The sequence below is a fragment of the Cebidichthys violaceus genome, unplaced genomic scaffold, assembly GCF_023349555.1.
Source record: "Cebidichthys violaceus isolate CVI_PGR_0920_01 unplaced genomic scaffold, fCebVio1.0.p SCAF_10, whole genome shotgun sequence".
Classification (NCBI taxonomy): domain Eukaryota; kingdom Metazoa; phylum Chordata; class Actinopteri; order Perciformes; family Stichaeidae; genus Cebidichthys; species Cebidichthys violaceus.
The window spans coordinates 2,876,674-2,888,862 of record NW_027176263.1 but is presented as its reverse complement, the minus strand read 5'-3'; the positions used below and the strand labels follow the sequence as shown (position 1 = coordinate 2,888,862).

The 12,189-nt window shown below is 46.4% G+C and overlaps 1 protein-coding gene across 2 annotated transcripts in view; it reads left to right on the top strand.

The window, feature by feature from the left end:
* The window catches only part of adam12b (ADAM metallopeptidase domain 12b), a 78,879-nt gene that overhangs the window by 34,976 nt on the left and 31,714 nt on the right, over positions 1–12,189 (top strand). For both annotated transcript variants that reach the window (XM_068720752.1, XM_068720743.1), the window contains exons 4-9: positions 469–547; positions 8,126–8,202; positions 8,933–9,122; positions 10,112–10,177; positions 10,914–10,985; positions 11,563–11,732. In XM_068720752.1, coding sequence (XP_068576853.1) covers positions 469–547; positions 8,126–8,202; positions 8,933–9,122; positions 10,112–10,177; positions 10,914–10,985; positions 11,563–11,732 — 654 coding nt within the window. The remainder of the gene's footprint in view (positions 1–468; positions 548–8,125; positions 8,203–8,932; positions 9,123–10,111; positions 10,178–10,913; positions 10,986–11,562; positions 11,733–12,189) is intronic.

Sequence of the window (12,189 nt, the reverse complement as noted above, 5' to 3'; positions counted from 1 at the left end):
GCTGCTCCTCTGCCAATGCTCGGGGTGGGGCTCACTGCGTCCATCTGCTCATGGCCCTTGGAGGAGAACCATCACACACGCGGACACACAGTTTAAAATATGTCCACACACACACACACACACACACACACACACACACACACACTCATGTCCACCGCAAACCCACGTGCACAAAATAATTACCTCAGCAGGGATTCTACTCAGTCATTCAGAATGCCAGGGGATTCAAGGACACGTACAAATCACATCACATAAATTCACAGTCTCTCCTGGCCTCAGAATGCTAAGCATGTCATCCACATTATCCCCCAAATCCTCACAAGCAACACCGAATCTACATTTAAAAAAGTCGACGAAGGGTCGAGTTTTGTTAGTTGTCTTTAAACAGACTTTTTTTCACTTCGGATTCACTGTGTTGAAGACATACCTGGGTGTTTGATGTGTTTTTCTCTCTCTTTCTCTTCTTAGGGGTCTTTTTGCAAGCCATTACACTGAGACACATTACCGGGAGGATGGAAGTGCAGTCACCGGTGCTCACAACTTCACGGTACGGTGACACTCGAGTGCTTTTGACATTTATGGTCCAGTTGACGTGCAGTGGCGCTCCGCTGTCACGCTGTTAAAAAAGTGACCCTTCAAAAGTGATCACAGAGACAGATGTTTTCTTTACTTGTAGAGGATCGGTATTATAGATGATAGTCTACGCTAAATCTAATGTAGGATTGAAAATAGATGGTTTGTTGTGATTGTTAGCTATAATGTCACCCTTGTGTATTTGGAAGCCTCTGGCTGTTGCTGACCAGGACATCCATCCTGTGGCCTACTTCATGATAAGCTGTGTTTTATGCTGGCTGGTTTTCAGCCAACATTGCCATCAGGATTTCATGATGGAATCCCCTTTTAGCAGCTGATCTGTTCCGGAGTACTTTTGACTTTCTATTCCATGTGCATGGTGGCTGTGTTAAACAGGAGAGTGCCTGCTACTCTTGAAAATTAAGAAAAGAACGATGTTCAATTTGAGTTTTGAGTACTTATCGAAGCTACTCACTGTGGCAGAACTGGTTCTGTATTGTTTGAAGGAGGTATTTTTTTTTATTTTAAGTTAGGTTGAAAGCAGCCATTGGATAACATTTCTGTGATTTTTGACTTTGAAAAGCATTCTCTCTTTCTTCTTCTGACTTACTTAACAGACTGTTTTGATCTTTTGAAGTTTAATTCAATCAGTGTTTAATTGAACGGTGGTGAGGACATTTTGACGCTTACAACTCGGAGGAGAAATGTTTGGTAATTTGGCAACGGCTGACAGGTCTATTTCCCGCAAAATTATACAAACAGTGTTTTCAACTCTCTCTCTCTCTCTCTCTCTCTCTCTCTCTCTCTCGCCTTTAATCTTGAGTGGGAATGATGTTGCAAGCATTGCATCAGGCTGTCAAATAGACATACTGTATTGTCTTAGATAAGCTTTACGCAGCTGCACAATTTCACTACCTGCTGTCACTGAACTGCAATCATCCGTGTGTTAATCAGGGTGTAGTGGAAAGATGTGAAGAGGTAAATATACTCTGCCATTTTATGAATGATCTGATAAGACTGAAGAATCTAAATATAATGACTTTTGCTGCATCTGCTCTAGCACACAAGTCAACACCTATAAAATAAACCGGAGCAGGAACTGTTAATTATTGTCAGGTATCACAAAACGACAGACAAGAACCCAATAGCACGACACAGAAAACAGTTCAGGTGTAGAAACCGGGTTTAATAACCAGCAGATGTCAAACCAGGTAGTAACCCGCGTGGCAAACAAATCCAGTGGGAGCAGGCAAAAGAGAAGGTCCAAAGTCCAAAAAGGCAGGTCAATACACGGATAATCAGGATCAGAATCGGAATGACAGGTTGCTGGATAGCAAGGGAAACACACTAGACAATCTGGCAGAGAACTGAGGGAAATGGGCCGGTACATATACACTGAGGGGCTGATTGCTGATGAGGAGCAGGTGAGTATGGAGGTGGGGCAGGCCAGGTGAAATGAAATCAGCAATTAGTGCAGAGCGGGGGGGAGTGGCAGATTCTGAAATGACATGAGAGTTAGTGTGGCAAAACAGGAGACAGACAAATGAAAAACTAAAGCCTGGCTGAAGTTGTGACAGAACCTCCCCTTCTAGGGACGGCTCCTGACGTCCCACCGGGCTGGTCAGGATGGTCCCTATGGAAAGCTGAGATGAGGTCAGGGTCCAAGATGTTACGAGCTGGAACCCATGAGCGCTCCTCAGGGCCATAACCCTCCCAATCGACCAGGTATTGAAAACCCCTTCCCCGCGGTCGTGACTTGATGAGACGATGGACAGAGTAAGCAGGACCCCCGTCAATGAGCCGGGGGGGTGGCGGGGGTCTGGAGGAGGGCTGGAGCTGGCTCTCCTTTACGGGTTTGATCTTGGAGACATGAAAGGTGGGATGAATTCTCATGGCGCGAGGAAGGCGGAGACGGACTGCAGCAGGGTTGATGACCTTAGTGATGGAGAACGGGCCCACAAACCTTGGGGCCAACTTCCTAGACTCTACCCGGAGTGGGAGGTCATGTGTGGACAGCCAAACCTTCTGACCAGGAGTGTAGCAGGGTGCAGGGATCCGACGGCGGTTGGCATTTCTCTGGTACCGGTTGGACGAACGCAGGAGAGCAGAACGGGCCCGCCACCAGGTGCGCCGACAGCGCTGGATGAACGCCTGGACAGATGGGACCCTGGCCTCTCGCTCCTGCTCCGGGAACAGTGGAGGTTGATATCCCCGAGAGCACTGGAAAGGAGAAAGCCCTGTTGCTGAGCTTGGAAGCGTATTGTGAGCATACTCCACCCACAGAAGCTGTTTGGACCAGGAGGTCGGTGTCTGGGATGCAATGCAACGCAAGGCAGTCTCCATTTCCTGGTTCATCCGTTCCGTCTGTCCGTTGGATTGAGGATGGAACCCAGAGGATAGGCTGACCGTGGCCCCCAACAGCTGGCAAAACTCTGTCCAGAAACGAGAAGTGAACTGTGGCCCCCGGTCTGAGACAATATCACAGGGGAGGCCGTGCAGACGGAAAACATGATGTAACATAAGTTCAGCTGTTTCTTTGGCAGATGGTAATTTTGGCAACGGAACAAACTGAGCAGACTTAGAAAATCTGTCCACAATAGTCAGAATGGTGGTGTTACCCTCTGAGGGAGGCAGTCCGGTGACAAAGTCAAGTGAGACATGGGACCATGGACGATGAGGAATAGGCAGTGGCTGAAGAAGACCAGAAGGGGCATGGCGAGCAGTCTTGTGCTGAGCACAAATCTGGCAAGCGGCGATAAACTCCTTGGTGTCCTCTTCAATGGAAGCCCACCAGAAACGTTGTTTTAGCAGAGCTAGGGTGCGCCTAACCCCTGGGTGACAGGCAAGGCGAGAAGAATGTCCCCACTGGAGGACCTGAGAGCGGAGACTCACAGGCACATACAGACGATCATCAGGGCAGGCACTGGGAGCCGGGTGGTCGGCCTGGGACTGTTTTACCTTGTCCACAATGTCCCAGGTAACTGCGCCGATGACCACCTTAGTGGGGAGGATACTCTCAGGCTGTGTGGGACAGTTGTCTGACTGGAACTGACGGGACAGGGCATCTGGTTTGACGTTCCTTGTACCTGGGCGATAAGACAGGGTAAAATCAAAACGATTAAAGAATAATGCCCATCTGGCCTGACGGGAGTTCAACCGTTTGGCTGACCGGATGTACTCCAGGTTTTTGTGGTCTGTCCACACCACAAACGGATGCTTTGCCCCCTCCAACCAGTGCCTCCACTCCTCGAGAGCCAGTTTGACAGCCAGTAACTCCCGGTTTCCGACGTCGTAATTCCTTTCTGCTGGGGACAACTTGCGGGAGAAAAAAGCACATGGGTGTAACTTTTGGTCCTCAGCTGACCGCTGAGACAGGACTGCCCCCACCCCGGAGTCTGACGCATCCACTTCCACAACAAACTGGTGTTCAGGATCTGGAAAGATGAGAATGGGAGCAGAAGAGAACCATGATTTTAACTCCTTGAACCTCCTTTCTGCAGCAGGGGACCATTGGAAGGCTATCTTCTGGGAGGTGAGGGCTGTCAGGGGAGCTGCCACAGAACTATAGTTGCGGATAAACCTACGATAGAAATTGGCAAACCCAAGGAACTGTTGAAGCTTCTTCCGAGTGGTGGGAACCGGCCAATCCGCCACCGCTTTAACCTTGGTGGGATCCATATGAATACGTCCAACTGAAATGATGTATCCCAGGAACGACACCTCAGTGGCATGGAACTCAGACTTCTCCACTTTCACAAACAGCTGGTTCTCTAGGAGTCTCTGGAGAACACTGCGGACATGCTGCACATGTTCCCGTTCAGTCTTTGAAAAGATGAGGATATCGTCAAGATATACAAACACAAACACATTGAGAAAATCCCGGAGCACATCGTTCACTAAGGCTTGGAATATTGCAGGAGCATTAGTGAGTCCGAAAGGCATAACCAGGTACTCATAGTGGCCTCTAGGGGTGTTGAACGCCGTCTTCCACTCATCCCCCTCCCGGATGCGAACAAGGTGATAGGCATTCCTGAGATCAAGCTTGGTAAACACAGAAGACCCTTGTAACAGTTCAAATGCAGAAGAGATGAGAGGGAGGGGGTACCGGTTTTTAATGGTGACATCATTCAGACCGCGGTAATCGATGCAGGGTCGGAGGGATTTGTCCTTCTTATCCACAAAGAAAAATCCGGCTCCAGCAGGGGATGAAGAGGGACGGATGATGCCTGCTGCCAGTGAGTTGTTAATGTAGTCGTCCATGGCCTTGGTTTCAGGGGCTGACAGAGAAAAGAGTCTCCCCCTTGGCGGTGATGAGCCAGGGAGGAGGTCAATGGCACAATCGTACGGGCGGTGTGGGGGAAGCGATGTGGCCCGTACTTTGTTGAACACCTCCCTTAAGTCATAGTACTCGGATGGGACACCTGAGAGATCTGGGAGCTCATTAGAGGAAGAGGTGTTGAAGGCAGGTAGCAAAGCAGATTTCAGACAGACCGCATGACAATGTTCACTCCATTGTAGAATGGAACCAGTCCCCCAGTCAATATGTGGATTATGTTTTATTAACCAAGGAAACCCCAGGATGATTGGGTGCTGAGGAGTATTTATCAGGTGAAAGGTAAGTGATTCAGTGTGGTTACCAGATATGCCCAGATGAAGAGGAACAGTGCGGTGGGTTACTGTGCAGAGGAGGCGCCCATCCAGAGCAGTCGCCTTGATAGGCTCGACCAAGGGTTCCTGGTTAATACCCAGTTGCATGGCAAGACCACGATCCAGAAGGTTGGCATCGGCCCCGGAGTCAATGAGGACAGAGACAGCGTGTGATTGTCCATTACAGTTGAGCTGGGCGTGAAGTAGTGGACGAGAGGGCATTTCAGAGTTCATGATATGGCTCACCAGCGCCCTCTGGATTCCTGGTGAGCCCTGTCTTTTACTGGACAGGAAGACACATAATGACCTCCCTGCCCACAGTACATGCAGCAGTTCTCCCTTTGGCGCCGCTGTCGTTCAGCCGCTGACAGCCTGGTCCGGCCAAGTTGCATGGGTTCAACCGGGTCTCCAGAGGCACCGGTGGGAGGAGAAAACATTGAAGTGGGAGGCGACGATGGAGGACGTGGAAGGCTCCGGGGAGTACTGATCAGCGCTCTCTCTCGTCTCCTTTCTTGGAGACGCCCGTCAATGCGGATGGCCGTGGCAACGAGCGTGTCCAAATCAGTCGGAGGATCCCGAGCCGCCAGCTCATCCTTGATGCCATCAGAAAGGCCGTTGTAGAAAGCGTCAGTCAGGGAGGAAGCGTTCCAGTCACTCTCCGCAGCAAGTGTCCGGAACTCAATGGAATAATCAGTCACTCTCCGGTTCCCCTGAACCAGGTTTAACAGTCCACGAGCAGCCTCTCGACCAGGGGTAGCGTGATCGAACACCTTCCGAAGACCCTCAGAGAAGGCAGTCACAGAAGAACAGAAAGCCGACTGCTTCTCCCACTCAGCGGTGCCCCAGTCCCGAGCCCGCCCAGTAAGCTGGGTGATCATGAAAGCCACTCTTGACCTCTCAGTGGGATATGTGAGAGGCTGAAGTTCAAAAGTCAATTTGCACAAAGTCAGAAAAGAGCGGCAGGTACCTGGAGCTCCAGAAAAGCGCTCCAGAGCACTTAAGCGGGGTTCTGGACCCAGAACAGTGGGAACAGAAGGACTGGTGGGTGGTGAAACCGCTGGCGTTTGTCTGGGCTGTATGAGCTGCTGAAGCTGATTGCTCAGAGCCTCCAAATGTTGGTTGTGGCATGCAGAAGTCTCCTGGAGAGCCGTCGCCATAGCGGTGAATTGCTTCTCATGATGGTGTAGGGCAGCAGCTTGTGCTGCCATTTCCTGCCTTATTTTCTCCATGTTGGCTGGGTTCATTTTTGGCCAGATTGTACTGTCAGGTATCACAAAACGACAGACAAGAACCCAATAGCACGACACAGAAAACAGTTCAGGTGTAGAAACCGGGTTTAATAACCAGCAGATGTCAAACCAGGTAGTAACCCGCGTGGCAAACAAATCCAGTGGGAGCAGGCAAAAGAGAAGGTCCAAAGTCCAAAAAGGCAGGTCAATACACGGATAATCAGGATCAGAATCGGAATGACAGGTTGCTGGATAGCAAGGGAAACACACTAGACAATCTGGCAGAGAACTGAGGGAAATGGGCCGGTACATATACACTGAGGGGCTGATTGCTGATGAGGAGCAGGTGAGTATGGAGGTGGGGCAGGCCAGGTGAAATGAAATCAGCAATTAGTGCAGAGCGGGGGGGGGAGTGGCAGATTCTGAAATGACATGAGAGTTAGTGTGGCAAAACAGGAGACAGACAAATGAAAAACTAAAGCCTGGCTGAAGTTGTGACAATTATAATTCCAACCTTAACGCCACTTAAGGGGAAATATAACTGCATTATAAAGGGTTAACTGAGATGTATTCCATCTCTGCTCTTTGTAGCTTCAGGAAATCTAAAAAATGAGCTTATAACTATTTCCCTTGGAATGCATTTAGCTACTTTAAAAGTCACTGACACGTTGGGGATAACTGAGGAAGACGATCACTACCCCTGCCTGTGTTCTTGTATAAAAAGGTGAACTAATCTAGGTCAAGCATAGCCTAAGCACAGAGCCTTTGTAGCTGCTCTATTTTTACACTAAATGTAATGAATCTCCATTCCATCACCACCTGGCTCAGTAACTTGCACTGTACTGCAAAAAATAATCTTTCCCCAAAGTATTTCCTCCTGCACTTCAGTGTTTGAGATGAGAGATGGTCAGCGCAGTGACTAATGACAGTTGATTTAAGAGGCCTGGAGTGCTTCTAGACAGTAAATGGAGGTGTGTGTTCCATCTTAACGAGGGTCACTTCCTCTGCTCTCCTTGTGCTCAGACAACAGTGTTTTCAGTCTGAGGAGCCTTAAATGTCCCCTTTTCCTTCTGCTAGACTACTCTGGTGGAATAATGAATGAAAAACAATTTGCTGTCCCCTCCCATCCGTCTCAGTTCTCCTGCTTCCCTTTTTAACTGTGTAGTTTGCATTTAGTTCAAAAAGGCCTGTCTGTATGGAGACGAATAGAAGGTACCAAGCAGCTTTTGTTTTGTCTTTTTAAAATATAGTACATATTCAATTATATTATCAAGCGGTTGAAGCTTTTTTTTTTGCATAAAATATTTTCAGCTACAGTATGTAAAGGGGACATATCATGAAAAACTCACTTTTTTACCCCCCCCCCCCATCTGAGTATCTCCACCCATGGCTTCAGAACTACCTTTGCAAATTAAAAGTGCATCGGATTTTTTCTAGAGATCCAATTAGAGCAGACTGGGCTTTTCCAGGAGGGGGGGCTTAAAGAGACAGGCGCTAAAATAGAGTGTTTCAGACAGAGCGTGAATACAGGTATATTCAGACAGACTGTATGAGAAAAATAATGTTTTGAACATTAATGCATGTCAAAATATTCTATTAGAAACCCAAAATACAAGTATGAAGGTGAAAATGAACATGACATGTCCCTTTTTAAATGCAAAATCTACCCCTTTTAGAATAACTGCTACTACCACGGGGAAGTGCAGGCGCATCCAGACTCTGATGTCACCCTCAGCACCTGCACAGGCCTTCGGTAAGAAACATAACTATCATTTTGTATTCAAGCAGCATCTCAGCGCTGCCCTTTAAGCGCTATTTGCCACTGCAATGTTTGTATTTACTTAAGACACTCTGCACAGCAGCCCATTGCTCTTTAGCCCCTTAAGCCCGCTGTCAGTAAGTTGATGTGCGACTCGTAGGAATAGGAGGAAATGTCACGCCTCATTGTCTTTGTCCACAGAGGCATCCAGTTAATATCGTTTTGGCAGTAATTGGCTTCTCGCTGCTGCTAATGACCGCCATGTCATCTCCTGCTTAATTATACAGCAAGGAAACATTTTTGGAAACGGAAAGTGTTTAGTTTGCCATTTTATCAACGCGATAGCTGACGAACAATTTAGGAATATTAATGATCTGAAAAATGAGATTATTTCAGTGACAAAGTACACATAAAGAAAGCTGATGTATTATAATACTGAACTACTTTGTGAATTTTAGAGAACTTTTGTGCATAAAGCCATGAGGAGTTCTAATGATCACAAGGCCAATGTTTAGAAGCTCTGTGTGGCTTGGCCCTGTTGTCAAAAAATAAATAAAAAAAATGTATAGTTTGACTTCAGTAAAACTGGGCCTGTAGAAACAAAGTGCCACCTGAATTGTAACATATTCCATTAGAGTGAGACACATTCAGTCAAATTGTGGGTTTTGGGTGATTGGTTATGCTTTCAGGCTTTGTTTTCAGACTTGCTCTGCTGTCTCTGCAGAGGCTTCATCGCACTTGAAAACAAGACATTCATCATTGAGCCGGTTTCTGGACATGACACCGGTGCCCACTTCATCTACCGGGTGGAAGAACTCACAATGACCCCGGGAGCCTGCGGCCATGGCTTCAACATGTCCTCTGTTGCCCCTGAAAACCACATCAAAAGACCCTTTCAGTCCTTCCACACAAGGGTGAGATTTGTATCATGTTTTTTTTTATTATTGCAAAAGCTGTATTAGAGCTATGGATATGTGGATATCACAGTCCAAAACTACATAGTCATCACCTTGAGCAGATTTTTTTGCTGTATATTTAATTGTCAAATGTTTCTGAAGGGTGAGACTAACATTCACTTGATGAAAAATAAATGGGCGTTTGACCAAAGATCAGCAAACTGGCAAGGAGACCAGTTTGGATAAGTTCCCAGAGGGTGTTGCCATGAGCTTGACACATTTTATCTTCGCTCAGAGCCCAAAGTAGAGGGACCATGCAGGTTTGGCCAAGGATCTGCATGGAGCAGGTGCAGCATCCATCTGCCACTATTCCCAAGCATTAAAAACTCCATTTGAGTCAGGAAGTAAAACGTACCAACATGCAGTACTTAATGACCCCTGAGTAATATCTGGGCGTTGCAATTTGAGAAGAGCTTCAGTTCTGTCTTAGCAGACGGGGTATTGGGGCAAAAAGATCAATGTATATGGCTGTGTGACCCGACATGGTTTGTGTAATGTCCTGGCTTTTTTTAAAAGGTAAATGAGATAAATATGCTGGTGGCTTAGTAGTAGCTTTTAGGGAAACTTGTCTATTCAGTCACTTTCTTGCCAAGAGTTAAATTACACAATTACGTCTCATATCTGTATGTTAAATGTCAATCTACAGCTGTCAGTCAATTGGCTATTTCAAAAAGTAACAAAATTGGCCTACCAGCTCATCTAAAGCTCACCAATTAAGTTTTTTATTACAAAATCTGGAGTGTAAAAAGTTGTGATTTATCTTGGCTATTCAAGGCCCACACAAAGCGCTGGTACATCAATTATGCTACTACGCTATTTTCCAGTGCTTGAAAAAGTACCCAGATATTAAGGAGGAAGAAGTGAACAAAAGTCCTTGAAAAACATTTTCTTTAACAAATCTGAAAATATGTCTGACTAACATGCAGCATTTCTGTTTGTTTCTTCAGCATAAAAGGGACGCTCAGAAGACAACCAAGTACGTTGAGCTGATCATTGTTGCAGACAACAGAGAGGTAATGCAACATTCCCAAATAGAGTGTTTGAACAACAGAAAACTACACACTGAAAGCAGAGCATCCCTTCATGTTATAAGCAGAAGTAAATCGGGGTACGCTGTAGTAACTGTAGAGCGGGTCCCACTGGGGCTGCTGAATTAGGTCAGTGTGCAACAAGCAGTGTGGTCTTGTGGCAGAGGCTCCGTTTTGACAGGAAGTGCTGAACGATTCCCCAGCCGGCCGGACAGGAAACCGGAAAAAGCGGTGTGGATACAGAAGAGTCTCCCATAAGCACTGACGAGCTCATTGTGGGGTTTCCTCCTGGCGTCCCTCTGCTAATGCCCCCGAAAGCAAGGAAATAAAGAAAAAAACAAAAGAATAGGGGATCAAGTATGTTGTTGAAGTCCAGCACCAGCGCAGGTGGATACACAGTAGAGTAGAAATAGTAAGTCTGACTTTGCTGCAGTTTGGATCAAAAGCTTTGCCGGCTGTCAGATCTGCCAATACACCTGCTCCCTGCGGCCTTGCCATTTGTCTCTCTAACACTAGGAGATTTTTCTAGATCCAGATGGTCACAGCTTGACAAGCTGCCTAACACTCAGGAAAACGTATTGCCTTTGTGGGTGTCCTGTGTTCTTTCATGCTTTTTGGTTCTGAAAATGACTGTCACTACGGTGTCATTCACATCCTCATCAGCGCCACTACTTCTGGGTGTAAATGCTCCTTTTTCATTACATTTTTTTTGTTTTTCCAGTTTCAGAAACAGGGGAGGGACGTGGAAAAGGTGAAACAGAGACTGGCAGAGATAGCCAATTACGTGGACAAGGTAAAACAACCTCTGCCCTTTTGCACAGAAGGGATAAATCACTTTATTAAAATAGAAAAATACTGGCAGCAGAGATTAATGGGATGACTGTGTGATATATTAATACCCCACGAAAACAGCTGCTTTCAGTCTGTCCAGAACCTCCTCTAGCTATGGATCTATAGCTAGCAGATGTAGTGGGCAGATGGATTTACTTAAGGGAAGCATAGATAAAGACATGAAGAAGATGTGCACTGATCAAGTGAAAAACATAAAAAGAGACGCTCTCATTAATGCACGCAGGAACTTTAATTTAATAGGGACATAGATGTATAATAAGAACTGGATACCAGACCCCAAGATGGCACCGATTCAATCCAATTGCTCGCCAGCCACATACGACAAAAAGTTGGAAGAAAGGCTAAGCGGCGGTGCATATCCAGTTCTTACTATACATCCATGACTCAGGGCTGCCATATTAAGAAACCAAAGGTGAAAGTGTCTCACACATCTTTTTGAAAGTCTTTGATCATTCACATAACCTAAACTATAGCTCCCCTGGCCTCTCTATCCACACTGACTCCCTGCTTATCAACAGTTCTACAGGGCCCTGAATATCCGGGTGGCTCTGGTGGGTCTGGAGGTGTGGAGTGACTCTGATAAATGTCCCATCACCCAGGATCCCTTCTCCACCCTGCACGAGTTCCTAGATTGGAGGAAAGTCAAACTGCTGCCCCAGAAACCTCACGACAATGCTCAACTAATAAGGTGGATATTGAGCCCAGTAATGTTATTGGTACACACGACAACCGACCCTTAAATGGCCATTAGCCACTATGTCACTTATAATTTACATTAGTGCTAACCATTTCCCAGAAGATACCATGGATTTTTACCCTGATTTACTGCCCAGTCAGCCATTGTTTCCCGTTAATTAACTAGACTATGATGTTACCTGGAGGTTTATTTATTTGTTAATTGGATCCCCAGTAGCTGCCATCTTTGCAACAACTACTCCTCCCGGGCTCCATATTAGAATATACAGTACAGTACCACATACAGTAGATACACACCCTTACATGATTCTATATCAAACATCTAACAATAAAGAGATTAAAATGATAACACAATCACAACTCAAAGATCTTATCTTGTTTATTACCCACTTCTGTAAAACATGGCTGTATATTAACTTTCCATGCCGTTGGTCTTTGGTTGAGCTAGC